Source organism: Rhinatrema bivittatum, chromosome 6 (assembly GCF_901001135.1).
Source record: "Rhinatrema bivittatum chromosome 6, aRhiBiv1.1, whole genome shotgun sequence".
Lineage (NCBI taxonomy): Eukaryota > Metazoa > Chordata > Amphibia > Gymnophiona > Rhinatrematidae > Rhinatrema > Rhinatrema bivittatum.
This window is the reverse complement of record NC_042620.1, coordinates 202,481,433-202,501,324: the sequence shown is the minus strand read 5'-3', so window position 1 is coordinate 202,501,324 and position 19,892 is coordinate 202,481,433. Positions and strand designations below refer to the sequence as shown.

The 19,892-nt window shown below is 42.6% G+C and overlaps 1 protein-coding gene across 13 annotated transcripts in view; it reads right to left on the bottom strand.

Moving 5' to 3' along the window:
- The window catches only part of UBE2F (ubiquitin conjugating enzyme E2 F (putative)), a 283,299-nt gene extending 264,793 nt beyond the window's left edge, over positions 1-18,506 (bottom strand). For 2 of the 13 annotated variants that reach the window (XM_029606415.1, XM_029606417.1), the window contains exon 1: positions 18,350-18,502. Coding sequence is in view for 1 of the 13 variants with exons in the window: in XM_029606413.1 (XP_029462273.1) it covers positions 5,491-5,551 (61 nt within the window). In the remaining 12 variants the exon portion in view is untranslated. The other 11 variants (XR_003857446.1, XR_003857445.1, XR_003857450.1 and 8 more) reach the window with 11 other exon arrangements.
- Between the last annotated feature and the right edge of the window lie 1,386 nt (positions 18,507-19,892).

Sequence of the window (19,892 nt, the reverse complement as noted above, 5' to 3'; positions counted from 1 at the left end):
TCTCTGGCACCCACACTCAAGCATTCCCTCCCTCCCACCCACCCCACCCCCCGCTCTCTCACACCCCTCCCCTCTCTCACACACATTCAATCTCACCGGGGCTTTCATCTTTTACCGCGAGCGGAGCATACTCCACGGCACAAGGGGGCCTTCATCTTCACGTGCTCCGTTCGCGGCATGCCGGGGTCTCCGCTGGCAATTCTATGCAAATTCTGCGCTCCGCAGTAGCGCAGAATTCCCCTAAACAGATCCTGCTACCTCTGCTTCAGAAACAATGTCTCAGATCACTTCTAACTTGAAGTCCTTTTTTGCAAACCTCCCTGCAGAATAGCCTTCTCAACCTTATCACTCTCTAATGCCATCTGAAGGGGATCATTCACCTCCATCAGAACATCCTCCATCTCCTACAAACGAAGAGGGTCTGCATTTTTCCCCTGAGCCAAAAGACCAGCCTCTGGACTCACCTCCATCTTCACTGGGGAGCTCCACGAGAATCCCTTCAAACCCACCAGAGGGACCCCTGAGCCTTCTTCATCACCTGAAAACCTTATGTACTCCAAGTTTCTGATAAAGGTGGGCACACTCCTGAAAGGAGACCCGCAAGACCCCAAAAGCAACAACAGGGTTTTTGAGAAAGGATCAGTCATCACCCATCGCATGTCGGGGGCAGAATAACATTCTTTCACCAAGCCTGGTCCAAGATCAACACCGATCAATGGGTTCTCAATATAATTTCCTATGGGTACAAGCTGGATTTCACTCAACTCCCATTGACGCCTCATCTAGTGACACCCATGAGGGACTTTTCCCAAATTCCTTTGTTACAGCAGGAAGCACAGATTCTAATATGTCAACAAGTGAACAAGTGATCCATGCTCTCAGTCTTTCTCAGCTCAACAAGGGCTACTATTCCCAATACTTCCTCAACCCCAAAGTCAGGAGGTCTCCGCCCAATTTTTGACCTGCGTTCTCTCAACAAGTTTATCAAGAGGCAAAAGTTCAAGATGACTTGCCTGAAGTCAATCCAGTCATTTCTTCAATCCCACAATTGGATGATTTCTCTGGACCTAAAAGATGCATAAACTCACGTTCCCATCCACAGTTCGTATTGGTGTTACCTTTGTTTCCAAGTGGGAAAACAACATTACCAGTACAAGGTCCTCCCCTTTGGACTCTCCTCTGACCTGAAAGTCTTCACAAAATGTCTATTGGTGGTAGTGGCTCATTTACGGAAACAGGGAATCAGGATTTTCCCTTACCTAGACGACTGGCTCATTGTCTCTCCAAATCTGCAAATTCTACAGGATCACTTGATAAAGCAATTCAATTCCTGGAAGGACTGAGATTTATCATGTCAAAGAGGATTTGTGTTACAGCCTCAATGAAAAGGGACATATCCTGGTGGCTAAAGCCCTCAGTATTGACAAGAGGGGCACAATTCAGGAAAACCACTCACCAGTTAATACTCATCATGGATGCTTCAACGAAAAAGTTGGGGAGCCCATCTTCTTCATTTGAAAACACAGGGTCTATGGACCCCAGCAGAAAGCCAGTTCCAAATAAATTTATTTGAATTGAGAGCAATAAAGAATGCAGTGCATACCTTCGCTCCAATGCTGTAGGGGAAGTGTGTAATGATCCACAAGGACAACCAAGTAGCCATGTTCTATATAAACAAAGAAGGGGGGACAGGTTCCAGGATTCTGTGCAAGGAAGCAGTGCAGATTTGGGAACGGGCAGAGAAAAATGGGACAATCCTACAAGAATCCCATCTACCAGGACTGGCAAATACGGAAGCAGACAGACTCGGTAGAATCTTCCACCTGCATGAATGGTCCCTAGAGGATCTTTTCACCATTGGGGAACTCCATGCATAGATCTATTCACATCAGAGCACAACACAAAATTGAACATCTTTTGCTCAATTCTTCCCAGCAAACAGTGAATATCTCAAGACACGTTTTTGATCATTTGGTCAACAGGCCTCATGTACGCATAGGACCAAAGACTGTCAAATAAAGCCAGGTGGCAAACGAAATGGAATTAGAGACTACTCATAATTTTATATCAGCTCTTATCAACCATTATTTGCCTGTTTTAATGTTATTGGTGTTATAAAATTATGAGGAGTGTTTTTAAATATGCAATTTTTTATTACAATTTTTAATATTCTATTTAAATTGTCTTCTGTATTTTTACAGCCCCTGATGCAGCCCCGCTTCTGGGCGAAACTCGGCCTGAGTCAGGCATATTTTAAGTTTGTTACTTGTGAATTGCAATTTTAATAAAAGGAGTCCCTACACCTAAGGAGATCAGTCTCATGTACGCATATCCTCCAATTCCACTAATATCCCAGTCGATACAGAAATGTATATCGGACAAGGCAAACATGATACTCATTGCTCCAGCATGGCCAAGGCAGTAGTGGGTATGCCTATCTAGTACAACATTCTTAGGGGACAGCACACAGTTACTAACACAGGAGAGCAGGACGCTTATTCAATGCATATCCAGCATAGCTCTCTGCTTCAACGGCAGGGGAGAAGAAAAACTGATACTTCACGCATAGCTCTCTGCTTCAACGGCAGGGGAGAAGAAAAACAACCAATAAGGGCTGAATAACATAGTCTGGGTAAAACAAATAAGCATGGGTGTAGCTTGCTTATTGCGGCGGTTACTACCCCTACTACCCCTAACTAATCAAGCTTGATATTTAACTTGGATGCAGCTCCATCACTGCTCTCTACATTAATGGTGGGGGTGGAAGGGAAATAGAACCAAAGAGCTAAGAGAAACAGATAAGTATGAGAAAAAAAATGTGTGAAGCTTGCTGGGCAGACTGGATGGGCCGTTTGGTCTTCTTCTGCCGTCATTTCTATGTTTCTATGTTATTCACCCAATGCATTCCTCCCTCCAAGTGACAGCATGGAGATTGAGCAGGAGGGTCCTAGGACATTTCCATCTCCCATCTCAAATTACTGACATTTTAATAGCATCTAGAATGCCTTCCACCAGGAGAAATTATGCTTTCAAGTGGAAAAGATATTCTGATTGGTACCACCAGAGGGCAAATGACCCTATGGCTTGTTCCCTAGAATGCTTACTGTGGTATTTGCACTTGCTTTCCTCCTCAGGTTTAGCAGTGATATCCATACATGTACACCTAAGCATAACAGCAGCTTATATCACAGGAGAAAACCCCTCAATTTCTTCACATCCCCGAGTACGGAAACCTCCTATATCGTGGGATATAAACATAGTTTTGGAAAGCCTAATGGGTGCTCCCTTTGAGCCTGTGGAATCCTCATCCTTGAAACACAGAAAGTACTTTTCCTAGTCACAGTCACATCAGCTAGGCGAGTGAGTGAACTTCAAGCCCTGGTGATCTATTACCCATACTTACAATTCCACCATGACAATCTCTTACTGTGTACACATGCAACCTTCTTACCTAAGGTAGTATCATCATTCCACTTAAATCAAACAATTTCACTGCCCACCTTCTTCCCACCATTGCAAATAGAAGGGAGAAGGCACTTCACACACTGGACTGCAAAAAGGCCCTGGCATATTACAAGAGAAGAACTCAAGCAATTAGACGTCCGCCCCAACTTTTCGTCTCTTTTAATCCAAACAATCCAGGGAAATCAGTAACAAAAAGAACGCTATCCAGATGGATAACAATGTATTCAATTCTGTTACACACCACACTCAATGGTGCTCAGTAAACGTGTCAGATCAGGGCTACAGAAACCTCATTAGCGCAGCTATATAATGTCCCAATTCAAGATATTTGTACAACAGCAACGTGGTCATCAATTCATACTTTCACATCCCATTACTACCTCGATCAACAATCAGCGGTTGACGGTGCATTGGTATCAGCAATGTTGCATCTTGTCCAAAGAACTTAAGGGCTGTCCACAAAAATGCTCGAGTTGCTGTTCAAAACTGATAATAATTAGTTATCACAAGCAACCATCAGCTTGGGACTCTCAGACAGCATGGCTAAATAAGCCTGCTTATCAACAGAAAAAAGCAATTTTGCTTACCGTAAACAGTATTTTCCATAGACAGCAGGATGATTTAGCCATGCGAACCCTCCCACCTCCCTGGAGAGCCATCTAAAGTTTTACTCTATATAAATCAGCTTAATCATGAACTTAGGAGACTTCCACAAGATGCATGGGAAGGGCCACGCAGCCACACGGGGAAAAAAAGCTCTGTGAGCTTAGAGAGAGAGCTCTGCCCCGTGATGTCCAGATGACATCACCCAGACAGCATTGCTAAATCATCCTGTTTATGGTAAGCAAACTTGCTTTTTAGAGGTCGCCTGCTTCAGTGATAAAATGTGCCATTTATTATTGATGTTCATGTGTTGATTTCAAATATGACAATTACACCAGCTGATTGGCTATTTCCATGTTAAGTTTTTACATTTCAAGAACATCTCCTCAAAAGTAATATTGAGTGGAAACAGTTGACACTAATGACTTCAAAAGAAACTGTATAGCCACATTAAATTATCAACTAAAAAATTCTAATTTAATGTGGCTATACAGTTTCTTTTGAAGTCAAGTTTTTACATTTTACATCTGTCTATTGCATAGATAGTAGAATTTTAATCATAAATTGTAAACTTAGGTCTTTTCATGTATTTATATTTGCATAATTTCACCTATCCTGTTTATGTAACACTTTAAAAATTAAATCAGCAAAAGAATTATAGAAATAAAATTTACTATGAAATAAAATTTACTATGAAATAAAAGGCCAAACATTATTTATTTAATTTATTTATTTAAATTCTTTTAATATACCGATACTCAAGACAAGGTCTTATCGTACCGGTTTACAATAAACTAGGGGAAACCAGTTAACAAAGAAAGCAAGAAGTTACATTATAACAGGGAAGTGGAACTAGGCTGTTAGAAGAGGACAGGTTAAACAATTTCTAACTGGAGAGAAGGGCATATACGCAGGAGAAAGTGTTTACAAGGTGGGAATTATATACAAATTTACATTGTGTCTACGATTAGGCAAATTTTATCAAAGTGCAATAAGGCGAAAAACAGTTCCTTTGAGTTGCGGAAGGGACGCAACCGAGGGGTATGTGACTGTGTGGGTGACCCTGAGGCTTCTTCAAGGGTATGCTTGGGCGAACAGCCAAGTTTTTAATTTTTTTCTGAAAGTGATATGGCAGTGTTCCTGGCGGAGATCTGGCGGGAGAGGGTTCCAGTGATGCGGCTCGTGCTAGCAGTTGGAGACGGATCTGACGTCAGCATGGGTACATATACCCCCACAGGAAGTGTAGCAATTCAGTAATCTTCCTTGCAAAAGCTTTTATGGATATATGTGTGACTGACCAATCGTTTAAATGAACAGGATTACCCTGACCAATTGATGGTAGCTGGAGACCGCCAGTGTTCTTAACCGGAAGGCGTCGACACCCGGCAGGGTGGAAGCCCTATATAAGCAAACATGGCTTACCGTGAGTCGGCGAATCCCCATGCATACCGGCAGCCGGGCGGGATGCTGAGTACATCTGCATACACTAAGGAAAAGGAGATTATCAGGTAAGTAATCTCAACATTTCCTAGCGTGTAGCAGATGGACTCAAAACAAGTGGGATGTACAAAAGCTACTCCCGGACTGGGCGGGAGGCTGCCCGAGGTCCGTTTAGGATTGCCCTCGCAAATGCTGTGTCCTCCCTGGCCTGAACGTCCAGACGGTAGAACCTGGAGAAGGTATGGAAACACACTCAGCGAGCGTGAGGGAGCTCCAAACTGCTTTGGAGACGGAAATTACTGAATTGCTACACTTCCTGTGGGGGTATATGTACCCGTGCTGACGTCAGATCTGTCTCCAACTGCTAGTACGAGCACACTATATCCCACTTGTTTTGAGTCCATCTGCTACACGCTAGGAAAGCATCATTTTCGCTCTCAGAAAACATATGAAGGGAAAGCTGAATAAACAATTTAATAAATTTAGTAATATTTGACTACATTCATTTTGGAAGCATTTTGGATGCAAACCAGTGTAATTAGCAATTTCCCCATTTTTCCATTTATAATTAATAACATTTAGAATGAAACTGAATTATGCATTTCAAATTTGTTTAGTAAATGGCTAAGGCGACCAGTTTTCATTATACTTTATTTACTTATTTATTCATTTTTAGTATTTGGGTTTTTTTTTTTTTATATTTATTAACTCTCTCCTACAATCAAGGTAGTGCACAATTAAAACAATGATAAAAATATAAAATCATAAAAAGACAACAATCATAATCACAAAGTAATAACCGACAGAAAAACATCATTGCTGGACACTTAATAAATGGGAGAACGTCTCATAAGTAAATGCCCCTCATAATAGATATATTTTCAGTTCTTTTTTGAACAGTTGTCAGTCAGAAAGCAAGCAAAGATCCCCTGGAAGAGCATTCCAGAAGAAGGGGACATCTACAGAGAATGCACGCCACGAGTTTTGATTAAATGAGCAGCCTTAGAAGAGGGTATTTCTAATAAACCTTTATTGGCAGAGCGCAAAAAGCAGATGGATTTATACAGCCTCAAGACAAGAGTCGATCCGAGGGGTGACGCGATTGTTAATAAATCTAAATACCAGGGTCAAGATTTTATATTTAACCTTCCAAAAAAAAATAGGCAACCAATGCAGGGTACAAAGAACAGGAAAAATATGGTCAGACAATGGAATGCCGGTGAGAATACATGCTGCAGAATTTTGCACAAGTTTAAGTGCCCTCAAAATACTAGCTGGCAGGCCAAGAAATAAGGAGTTGCAATAGTCAAGTGATGGAAAAAAAGAATATTTGCAACCCAGAATGAAAATTGTATGGGTTTAAATGGTGGTTTCAGTCAGCACAACATCCTTAATTTAAGGAAGGCAGCAGAGACAACTCCTCTAATGTGTGGATGAATGGAAAAAGAGGCAATCACTCCTAAGTTCTTGGCCTGAGTTTTGATAGGAATTAAAAAACCATCAAATGTAAACTGAGATGGCATGCCATCCCTGGGAAATCTGCACAATCTCAGTTTTTTCAATATTCAAAATTAGTCTGTTGTGAAACAGCCAACTTTTGATGGACATACAAACAGTAAAAAGTTGAAAGGACGTGCCATGCCAATGTTACTAAAAAAAGATGAATGTCATCCGCATACAGTTTGAATGATACTCCCAGGGTGGCTAACAGTTTACATAAAAGGAGTCAGATAAATATTAAAAATTTCTGCAGAAAGTGTTGACCCCTAAGATACACTTGTATCAATCTGTTGCCAAGATGAAAAATGATACGAAATCCTTATTTGCTGTGAACAGTTACTGAGAAAAAAAAAAAAAAAAAAGTTATGTTCACTGGCTCACTCACCCCACACCGCCAATTCCCGAACAAGAGGCAGGGCGCTGCCACTCCTGCCATATGCGGCAGGACGCCACTGCCCCCTTTGCATCCTTAGGCTCACACGCGGAAAACCCACACATATTTAAAGGGCCAGTGGCGGAAAACGGCCTACGGCACCCTCGGATGCTGTCACCTGCCTACGCCTATAAAGGGACTCTGCTGATTTTCATTCACTGCCTCAGCAACGGGTTGACTCTCTCGAGAGTGTGATTTGCTGCTTCCTGTGCTTCCAATCTTGCCCTTTACTTCAGCCTCGTCCAGTCTTGTTCTCGTCTCTTCAGCCTGCCTGCCCTCGGATTGATTCTCAGAACTGACCTCAGCCTATGACCTGACCCTCGCACCTGCCTCGACCATAGCCTGTGACCAACTATTCTTGCTTGCCATCTGCCTTGACCACAGCCTGACAACGAAGTCTTTCTTCAGCATACACCCCATAAACTATCACCTAAGACCTGCCAGTCCCCGGAACCCAAAGACTCAACCAAAGGGGAAGGGAGCTAATAAAATCAAAAGCTCCAGCTCAGTCTCTGCACAGTCTGCTCTGCCAATTGGCAGCGAGGACCTACTGGGACTTCCCAGTAGGTTGCACCAACCTCACTCCAACACAAGGGTCTCCAATCCTGAGAGAGAAGAATTAAACCATGAAAAAAACACACCACCCTTCCAATCCCAACCTCTTTATTATGATTATTATGATTTATGGTGTTAAAAGCAGCAGTCAAAGTTAATAAGACCAACAGATATAGTGTGAGTCAAAGCCAAAGCTGGCTAACAGTTTCAGTACTGAAATTCTTTCGAAAACGATGCTGTTAGAATGTAGCATAGAGTTAACAATAAGCTCTGTCAATTGCCTTAAAACTGCAGATACAATGATTTTGGAAATAAAAAGGAAGGAAGAAGATAGGACAGTAGAGAGTAGTATAGGGGGGATTCAGACTGTTTCTTCAAGAGGGGACAAACAATCGCTTTTTTCAGAGCCCTCGGAAGCTGTCCTTCTGGAATAGTAGAGGCAAGATCTTCCTTAAGTGCCCTGAAGAAGGTGAAGAGGCAAGGATTCAGAGAACAAGCAGATAAACTCAGTTTACTAATGATCTGGGTAGTGCCAGAAACAGTAATAGGGAAAAAAGAACTCCACCTCATCTATGTCCTCATTCAAAGTAGAAAGGATAGGAAGAGGAGGGAAAACATTAGAGATAAACAATTTTTTTATGAAAAAAAAAAAAAAAAAAAATCAGAAAAGACATGAAGATCTGATAGATAAAGCATCCTCTTCAAAATTCTGACCAGGGGACACAGTCAACTTCTGAACTGTGAAAAACACTTAAGAGATTCTAAACGCAGCTTTTATTTTTTTTAAATAAATCTTGCGTTTAGCATAATTAACCCGATTTCTATAAATAGAAAGGGATTGTTGATAGGAATCTAGATGCACAGTTACTGGTGAGCATCACCATTTCCGTTCTAGTGTTTTTGCAAATCTCAACTCTTGAGAGTACAAAGCCGAAGTTTATTTCTTACGTACAATAATCCATTTCAAAGGGGTTAATTGCTCTGTTACCTTGCACAAGATAGAATCTAACTCAACTACTGATTGCTGTATATTTGTAGCAACAAATTCCAAAACATAACAATAAATGAGTCCTAAGGATGTCCACATCTATATGACAGTGCCTTAATATAGATTTAGCAGACCTGACCACATCCAAACAACTCACTGTGTAAGACAGATTCACAAAATCAAAAGATAGTCACACCATGCAACTCTTTCAATCAAAGGGTCACCACATTAAAAAGAAAATGGATAAGATTACAAAAAATAAGTTCTAAGGTGTGACCATGATGGTGCACAGGCTTTTAAATCAGAGATGGGACCAACCAAATACTGTCATTGCCTCTAACAGGAGATTACATGATGCAGAGAGAGGAAAAGCATCCGTATGGAGATTGAAATCCCCTAAAACTATCGTAGATTTAAATTTTATAGAAACACAATCAATCAATGGGAGCAGTTGTATGCCAATAAACCAGGAAGGCAGTAAACTAAATTTATTGCGGCTCGTCTCTAGCGATCATTAAAAGGCCACTTCCACACTTAATGTCTCTCAGTAAAGAAAAAAATGAAATAGCTTGGTTGACAAAGCTCAAGATATCAGCCATGATTCTGAGAAGCATATACAGTCTGGGTGGCAGTCTCTTACTAAATAAAAAATGACAGGAACTTTCTTAGCTATAGATTGGACATTAATAAGAAGCAGTGAAACTGTGGCTAAAGCAGGGAGAACTGCAAGAAGAAGGCAAGCAATAGAGATCAAATTCATAGAAGACCACATACTACAATGTCTTTTGGGCTTAATGACATCGTATCTGCCATCACACAATCCAACAGGTATGTTGCAAACTCAATTGCAAAGATCCAAGTAAAACAAACCAGAAAAAACAATTTAAACAGGAAAAGTTCAATAATTCCAAAATGCCAAAGCTTTATTGAACTATTCATATTTGTGTTCATATTAGTGTGGTTGCCCATCATTCCACACTTCGTTGTGGGATTACTGTATCTGCCACACCACATAATCAGTGGGGAATCGAGTAAGTATTAGGAAATTCCATGGAGGAAATGAAATCAAGACAAAATAGTACAATACCTAAGCACAAAATAACACAAAACTGACAAAAAATGCATACAAAGCAGCACAGAAAGCTACCCTGTGCGCTCCTTTGTGAGTGCATGCCTATAATGAGCACACCTTTGGCATCCTCGGTGACCCTTACACGTCAGCAGGGGATAGAAGGAGATGGCAAATCAGAGACAGTTCACATTCCAGCAGAGAAAGGAGGATTTAAGATGATAGGTCACAGCTGTAATAGCGATTTACTCCTTTCCGGCACTCAGTCCAGCAATAGTGCTTCTCTTGGCATCCTCAGTGACTCTTATCCAATCACCCACACTGACGTCAGCAGGGACAACTCAAATTACAGCAGGGAAAGGAGAATTTCAGATGGTAGGTCGCAGCTGTAATAGCGATTCATTCCTTTCCAGCACTCAGTCCAATGATAACGTAAACAAGCCTTCCCAGACCACATCTGAATCACAACCATCTATTCAAAGAATGTAGCCACTCCGGTTCTGTAAATAATTATTAATTTATGAGTTTAACCTTCTACTGTTTTTTCTCTTGTGCCAGTTCCAGTACCCCTGTTTCATTATAACTGCAACTCCTCTGCACTAAATTCAGTTTTGTATTTTTTGCACACCTTGTTCGAATGTAAACCGGCATGATGTGATTTTTTCACAAATGCCAGTATATAAAAAACCTAAATAAATAAATAAAAACATATTGTGGGTAAAGCAAGTTTGCTTACCACAAAAACTGTATTCTCCATAGATAGCAGAATAAATTAGTCATAACACACTGGTGATGTCATCTGACTCTGCCGAACGGACCCTTCTCTCTTAGCTCATAGAGCTTTTGTTTTGAGAATGTGCGGGAGTTTCCGCACACATTGCCTCGTGAGTCCCTCAGTCGATTTAGGAGCAGAATTTAGCTAGGTAGTTGACACTCAGGGAGGCAGAACAGTATTTAACATGACTAACTCATCCTGCTGTCTATGGAGAAAGCAAATGTTGCTTACCTGTAACAGGTGTTCACAGGACAGCAGGATGTTAGTCCTCACATATGGGTGACATCATCAGGATGGAGCCCAATCACGGAAAACTTCTGTCAAAGTTTCCAGAACTTTGACTGACCCCTACTGGGCATGCCCAGCATGGCACTAACCCTGCAGCCAGCAGGGGTCCCCCTTCAGTCTTATTTGAAAGCTACAGGCAGTGCCGAAAAATAAAACAACAAAACGTTACGAACCCAACACCACGGGGCGGGTTTCGAGAGGACTAACATCCTGCTGTCTTGTGAGAACACCTGTTACAGGTAAGCAACATTTGCTTTCTCACAGGACAAGCAGGATGGTAGTCCTCACATATGGATGAGTACCGAGCTGAGGATGTCCAAACATGCACCAAATGTACCCAACGGCGTGCAACAGGCACAACAACTGGGGTGGAATTTGGTAGAGGGCATTCTGAACCCCACTGGGCAGGCGGAAGGGTGTTGGTACGACACGTTGGAAACAGGTTACGCAGGACCAACTGGCCGAAGATGGAATCTTGTCTTCCGGCTTTGTCCAAGCAATAGTGGGCTGCGAAGGTATGGCGAGAACTCCAGGTGGCAGCCCTGCAAATGTCAGGAAGCGACACTGATCGTAGGTGTGCTACTGAAGTCGCCATGGCCCTCACAGAGTGTGCTTTAACACTGTCTTGAAAAGGAATGCCCTCTTGCTGATAGCAAAAGGATATGCAGTCCGCCAACCAGGAGGAGAGAGTCTGCTTACCCACAGGTTGCTCTAATTTGTTGGGGTAGAAAGAGACGAATAACTGAGTGCTCTTCCTGTGGGCAACTGTACGGTCTAGATAAAAAGCTAGAGCTCGTTTACAGTCAAGGGTATGCAGAGCCTATTCCCCTGGATTGGAATGGGGCCTGGGAAAGAAGGTAGGTAGTATGATGGATTGATTAATGTGAAACTCCGAAACTACCTTAGGTAAAAAAACTTGGGGTGAGTGCAGGAGTTTATTGTAAGGCAGATATTAACTAGGGCCTGTAACTCACTAACCCTGCGAGCTGAAGTGATAGCCAAAAGGAAAATCACTTTCCATGTGAGATATTTTAGGTCACAGGAGTGAAGAGGCTCGAATGGTGGTTTCATGAGCCGACCGAGAACCAGGTTAAGGTCCCAAGAAGGGGCCGGAGGACGTAAAGGTGGCTTGATGTTGAGCAAGCCCTTCAAAAAGCGTGTTACGAGGGGTTGTACTGATATAGGGACATCCCCGATACCTTTATGGAAGGCGGCTACCGCACTGACATGCATTCTGATGGAAGAAGTCTTAAGACCTGACTCTGACAGATGCCAGAGATAGTCCAAAAACTTTGGGATTGGACAGGAAAAGGGATCAAGGGACTGAAGAGTGCACCATGATGTGAACCTTTTCCATTTATAGGAGTAAGATTTTCTCGTGGAAGGATTCCATGAAGCAATCAAGACACGGGAAACTGGGTCTGAAAGGTTAAGTGGTTGAAGGATTAACTTTTCAACATCCATGCCGTCAGGGACAAGGCCTGAAGATTGGGATGGAGGAGGCACCCGTTGTTTTGAGTGATCAAAAAAGGGGGTCCTTTCCCAAGGGAATGTGCCTGCGGATGGAGAGATCCTGTAGGATTGGAAACCACACTTGGTGTGGCCAGTGAGGTGCTATCAGGATCATGGTTCCCTTGTCCTGACGTAGCTTCACGAGAGTCTTCGAGAGAAGAGGAAGTGAAGGGAATGTATAGAGCAGACCGGTTGCCCAGGAGAGGGAAAATGCATCTCTGGGCTGAGAGTGTTCGCTGCAAATGAGGGAGCAGTAATTGTCCACTTTGTGGTTCTAAGGGGACGCAAAGAGGTCTGTCTGAGGATATCCCCATTGTTGAAAGATTGACTTCGCTACCAAGGGTTTGAGAGACCACTCGTGTGGTTGGAAGACCCGACTCAGCTTGTCTGCCAATACATTGTCCACTCCCGGCAAATAGGTGGCCTTGAGGTACATCGAGTGGAAGACAGCTTCCGTCCAAATCTGCACAGCCTCCTGACACAGAAGGAAGGAGCATGTGCCTCCCTGTTTGTTGATGTACCACATGGCCACCTGGTTGTCCATCTGAATCAGGATGACTTGATTTGATAGGCGATCCTGAACAGCCCTGAGAGCATATCGCATTGCTCGAAGTTCCAGGAAATTTATTTGTTTAGCTTCCTCTGGAGACCAAGACCCTGGTGTCTGCAGATCGTCCACGTGGGCTCCCCACCAGAGGTTGGAAGAGTCGGTGGTGAGAATGACTTGAGGATTTGGAACTTGAAAGGGCAATCCCTGGAGGAGATTGCTTTGATTTTCCCACCAGGCGAGACACAGACGGAGTGAGTTGGTTATGTGAACAATGGTCGACAGAGGCTGAATAGCTTGAATCCATTGTGACCTCAGAGTCCAGTACACGAGTCTCATGGCCAAACAGGACATTGGTGTGACATGGACTGAGGATGCCATGTGTCCCAGAAGGATGAGGACTTGGCGAGCTGTTGCAGCATGTTGAGACTGCAACCGGTGAGCAAGAGACACGAGAGTTAACGCTCGTTGTTGAGGCAGAAAAGCTTTTGCTTGCAAGGTGTCCAAGTCTGCTCCAATGAACGACAAGTTTTGAGATGGGGCTACACAAGATTTCTTGTAATTGACGAGAAATCCTAGCAAAATTAGAGTATGTAGAGTTAAATCGAGGGACGACCGAACAGTTTGCTAAGTTGGAGCCCTGATTAACCAGTCGTCCAGATAGGGGTAGACGTGAACACCTTGGGTTCTGAGGAAAGCTGCAACAACTACGAGACATTAGGTAAAGACTCGTGGTGCAGACGCTAGGCCGAATGGAAGCACTCGGTATTGATAGTGCTTGGGGTCTACTAAACACCTCAGGTACTTGCGATGAACTGGAGTTATCGCAATGTGGGTGTATGTGTCCTGGAGGTCCAGAGAGCAGAGCCAGTCTCCTCTTTGTAGAAGAGGTAGAAGTGATCCCAAGGTTACCACTGAAGGTACTTGTTGAGAGCCCGTAGGTCCAATATTGGACGAACACCCCCTGATATTTTGGGGATTTGAAAGTACCGGGAATAGAACCCTAGGCCTTGGAGCGCACTGTACTGTATCGGCCTGTTTGTTTGGCAGCTTTTTCAGTTTACTCCTTTTTGGATAATTCTCCACAAGGTTTCCTTCACTCAACACCAGCATTTTACCCTGACAGAACATACAGACATGGTCATTGGCTCATGCACTGAGAACCCTTTTGCAATAGTATCAGTTGTTTTTCTGGGCCTCCCTCCCTCCTGATGCAGCCCATGTGGCGAAACAGGGTCCGTGTCAGGGGACCAAAACCTCTTCTCAAGCATTTATGAATAAAAGGTGGAAACGCTTGATTTAATGCTCTTCTCACTTTATTTCTCTGATTAATTCAATATAAGGATCCATGAACTCTTGGCGCTATACCACTCCCATTTTGTCTCCACTTCCTATTTGATGTTTTGTTACCACCCATGATACAGAATATTCTTTAGGGAAAACTGGTGCTTAGTAGCCAGAATGTTAAAGATTGGAATTATTTTTTCCTAAATGTTAGGTCCTGACAAATCTGATAAATAAAAGTCTAATTCAGAGGAGCATACACATTGTCTTTTGCCTGACTTGGGATTGCAAGGAAGGTGGGAGGGCAGCTACCAATGTCTTTTAGCAGACAGATCCCTGCACCACCCCCCCCCCCCCCCAACCTCCCTACAAAATACTCAAATCCCTTGATGGCGTAACTGGGCTACTATCACTGCAAGGCATTTCGTGAAGAATTATGGGTTGGCCAAGAGTCCAAAATGGAAGAATTTTGAATTGGTAGTGACGTGTACCCACTTTGAAATAAAGGAAACACCAACACGAAGGGTGTATTGGTATATGCGTATAAGCATCTTTGAGGTCCAGGGAGCACATCCAATCATTTTGCTGAATGAATGGGAGAATTGTGCTCAGTGAAGTTATTTTGAAATTTTCTAGATGGAGATATTGAGATTTCAAAGATCTAGGTTTGAAGAGAGTGCCCCATTCTTCTTTGAAATTAAGAATTATAGGGAATAAAACCCCTGGCTGTGAAGGGAAAGAGGCACTTCCGGGATTGTATTCTGTTGTCGAACCTCGTGCTATAGAAGTGGAAGGTGCTTGGGGTTGGATGGCAATACAGTAGTATGTGGGGTTATCAGCCAACATGCGAAGTTGCCCTGATGGTAGCCCTGATGTACTATTTTTTAAGACCCACTGATCGCTGGGCAGTCAGCCTAGGGTGCCATGAAATGGGGGGGGGGGGGGGGGCACCCTGAAGAGAGGCCCAGAGGATGCCAGTTAAGGAGGCACTTTGTGCCCAGGGCACCATTTGCCCTAGAGCCAGCCTTGCTCCTATCCCATGACTTTTTAATTTTCCTCATGAGAAGTACCTTCTGAAAATCCAAATATCTTATAATCAACTGGCTCATCTTCATCCCCATGTTTATTTATACCTTAAAAAAAAAAAATCTAAAAAGATTGGTAACGCAAGATTTCTCTTTGCTAAACTAAACCTCGAAGGACTTCAAAGGGGCGAGGGATAAACACTGTGGATCCATCAGGTCTAGAGGAAGCGTATAAAAAGGAGGCAGCAAAACACTGCACGGAGCGGCAGTAGCCACAGAGGCATTCACGGAGCGGGATGCCAGTGGCCAGTGGTTGGTGTTCCACCTTCACGGAGCGGAAGGATGGAGGGCTGCCATCTCCAAATTAAAAAAAGAAAAAAACAACAACAAAAAAACAGGGATGGGTTCATGGGCTATAGGTATTACCAATTATTAGGCTTATTCAATTACCAATTATTAGGCATGGTGAATGTATGGAAAAGCCTCCCAGTAGATGCAATAACTGCAAGAAAAGTAACAAAATTCAAGAACTAATTGGGTAGAGGATCCTCAATTTCAAAGACAATATGGGAAAGCTAGAGATTAAACAGGTGATCTATAGTATTGCCAGGGCTGGAAAAAAAAAAAAAAAAAAAAACACAGATGCTAGATCACCCAGGTTCCTAAAATTAGGTACTTGGCAGCTGCTGGAAGAGCCATGCCAAGCAAAAAGGGTAGAAGCAATGGTTGCCAGACTGAAAAGAGCCTCAGCAGGCCAGAAAAAAGTATTGGCCACCGTGGCATGAAAAAGCTAAGGCAGCCCCAGCTAGGAGGAGATGCAGCCAGAAAAGTCATCATCAGCTGGGGTTGAAAAAAAAGCAGCAGAAATTCTGGAGCCATAGAAAACAGAAACTGCCCAGGGCCAGAAACAGCATCAGCAACCAAGACAAAGGCTAAGCAGTAGCAGCTCTGTGCTGATAGGTGAGGTCAGGGCTGAGCCAGAAGCCAGTAGCAGTGGCCAGGGCAAGGCCAAGAGCAAAAAGCCAAACTACAAAAAGGGAGAAAAGGCTGTTGAGGGGAAGGGAAAAGGTTGGGAGAAGAAGGGGAGAGCAAAAAAGAAACCCAAGCCAAAAAATGAAGTAGATAAATTAAAAAGTTAATAATTATTTAAAAACTTTAAAGATTTCTCTCCTCCCTCCCCACCCAAGAATTTTGGCTGGAGCCTGTTTTCTAAAAGATTTCCAATCCTGAATAGTGCAAAAGGAAAGAAACTGGGCAGACTTAGGTGGACCTTACAATCTTTCACTGTTTGCAATAGTCTCTCTGTTTCATATCTACCTTTGAAATATTGATTAGCTTAGTTCTTTATGTGGGCAGAGCAAGAAAATGAGGGCCTATCCCTGATGAAGGTTGACAGCAGCTCTGATATCACTGATGCTCCCTTCTGCTTTGTGTCACAACAACGTTTTCAGATTAGGATTCTCAACAGTAGAAAAAACAGTTAAAGTATGAAAGGAAATAAAATAGAGAAAATGTGAGAATCTGAAGGCATAAAGTAATCTCTCATAGGTCAGGTAACAGCCTGTTCTGGCTTTATTGTAAATCAGCATTGATCCAAGGAATACAGTCATACCCTATTTAATATACAAAAGTTATAGCAACCCATATATAAATTATGGTTTTACAAGTAAAAAAAAAAGTTCAGGTAAACCACTGTACACTGCTAATAAGTCTTCTATTGGTTACTATCTCTTATGATAGGGATACGTATCAGTTTGGATTGTGGGAACATGTATACATAATGTTTGTAGTCTATTATTAAATTTGTTCCTTCAAGAGTTACAAACAAGTTTGGTTTTCTGAATAAAAACATAATTTACTATGAAAAATAACCTAATTCTCAAATCAGAATGTATACAGATATGCATAATGAAAATCCATTGCGAATCTTCTTAAAATCAGACTTGTGTGTGATCCCTGAGGACCAATACTGGGGACCTCTATCTTAACACTTCTTCCTAAATTAATCACAAAAATTAAATAAATAAAAAAAACACCTTGAAATCAGATATAATCTCCAGATTGCTCTTAAAATGATAAACAAATGTCCTACATCACAATGAATATGCATTATATTGTTAAAGAAGGTCTGAAGAAAAATATTTAAAAAATTGGAAACAGTAATTTCATCAGCTAGGTTCTTTTTATGCTCCCTGAATCTCTGTAGGTATACATTTTATTAGCTCAATCAAAAATATTTTGTAGTGCATAAGCTTTTAACCACATAGGATCTTCCTTCACATGTCATGTTCCAGAATCAATAGGATTACTAGCATTACTAGATAAAATGGTGTCCTTTTAAACAAGCAAGAGTTACAAAGTAAATGAAACAAAAAACATTAGTAAATAAGGAATGAAAAGGTATGCTGTAAAGATCTCTTAGCGATAAGTGATGAGGAATGTATAGGCATATAAAAGTAAATAGCAGCGAACAAGTCTGAATTCTCTAGATGACAAAGTATTTAAGAGAGACATCAAAAGAGCTGAATACTGATGACGAAATCAAAAGACGTGCTAGAAATAGGGCATATTGATCTTCATACAGGTACGCGGCGAGTACCTCTCAAGGATGGAGGGAGACCAACTAGAGGAGAGATGCACAGAAGTAAATAAAGCAGGGTCGTTAGTACTGAAAACCTGCAAGGTAACAAGAACACAGACACAGGAAAAGAAACACACATATAATCACTCTTTTCCTGTCAACTCCCATATGTCTCTGCATCCCCAGTCCCTGCCAGTCTCTCGCCCCATAGCTCTCCAGTCACAATCCCACTGCTACGGCTGACATTCTTTTCCCTACTTGTGTTAAGGGGAGGCGGTGCGTACCTACGCTCCGCCCGCTCAGTGCGCTCCTCTCTCACGGCGATGTTACAGAAGCGGTTTCTCACAGACAAACGCAGAACGCCATTTTGTTTCCCATATTGCACCTAGTCGACGCAGCAATGGAAGGGAACTGGCGTGCCTTACGTGATGACGATTACAGCCCGCTCACAGTCCCTTTGTGATGACGTATAAAGAAGCTTTAGCGTGGATTGGATTTGTAATTTTCATACTCACAGCTATGGCTGTAAAGGTGATGATGGGTTTGGTTGGAGGAGCAACTGTTGTCAGTTTTGTAAGTTAAGAACTGCCGAGGGTTAGATTATTCGTGAGGAAAATAAATTGTCTGAGTAGTTAGCTCCCCGAGATTACGATTATAGCTTCATAGGATTGTCTTACACGATGTAAGAAAACTTCTGAAACTCATTTTTTTGCGTTGGAGTTCTATGAGTCTTTTGACATAAATCAAGTTTAAACTCTGAGCTATGTTCTAAGCACGATCTTTTGCCTTTTTGACTAAGTCTGAGAACCTGTACAATATGAGAAAATGCCCTACCATACAAACCTATTAAGGGAGACGATTATATTAGTCCCATTGCCATAACAAGAGAGTTTAACCTCCTTTAAAGAAAAATATTTAAAAAGTGTGGGAATACCGCCAGTAGTTGATATATAGGGAATGGTTGTTTACCTTTTTACAAAATACCAATCAATACTGGGTTAATTGAAATCACCCATTATTAGCAATTCATTGTTTGTTCATTCTGGCCACGTGGACAGTAATAGACCCCCTACTGCTATTTTATTTCCCTTTTCACCTGGAATTTCTGGCCATAAAGATTCAACATTACATTTTGTTTCCTGCAGAACTTTTATTCTATTTGACTCAATGCCGTCTTTAATAAACACCCCTCCACCAGTTTCATCCATCCTTTCAATCGGGCCGATTCAGTAAAGTCCGCGGGAGAGCGGACAAACGCCCGCTCTCCCGGTGCGCGTGATTCAGTATTTAAATTAGGTGGTGCGATAGAAACAGGCAAAAGGAGGCGTTAGGGACACTAGCGCATCCATAGCACCTCCTTTTAGCCCGGAGCGGCGGCTGTCGGCGGGTTTGACAGCCGACGCTTAATTTTGCTGGCGTCTGTTCTCGAGCCCACTGACAGCCACAGGCTCAGAAACCGGACGCCGGCAAAATTGAGCGTCCGGTTTTCGGCCCGATAGCCGCCGGCCCATTTAACATTTTTTTTTTTTTACTTTTTTTAATCTTCGGGACCTCCGACAGAAAAGTAGTTTTTACTGCTTTTCTGTGCACTTTCCCGGTGCCGGCAGAAACTAGCGCCTACCTTTGGGTAGGCGCTAATTTCTTAAAGTAAAATGTGCGGCTTGGCTGCACATTTTACTTACTGTATCGCGCGGGCATACCTAATAGGGCCATCAACATGCATCAACATGCATTTGCATGTTGAGGGTGCTATTAGGTGCCGCGGGTTGGACGCGCGTTTTCCTCCCCTTACTGAATAAGGGGTAAGGGAAAACGCGCATCCAAGGG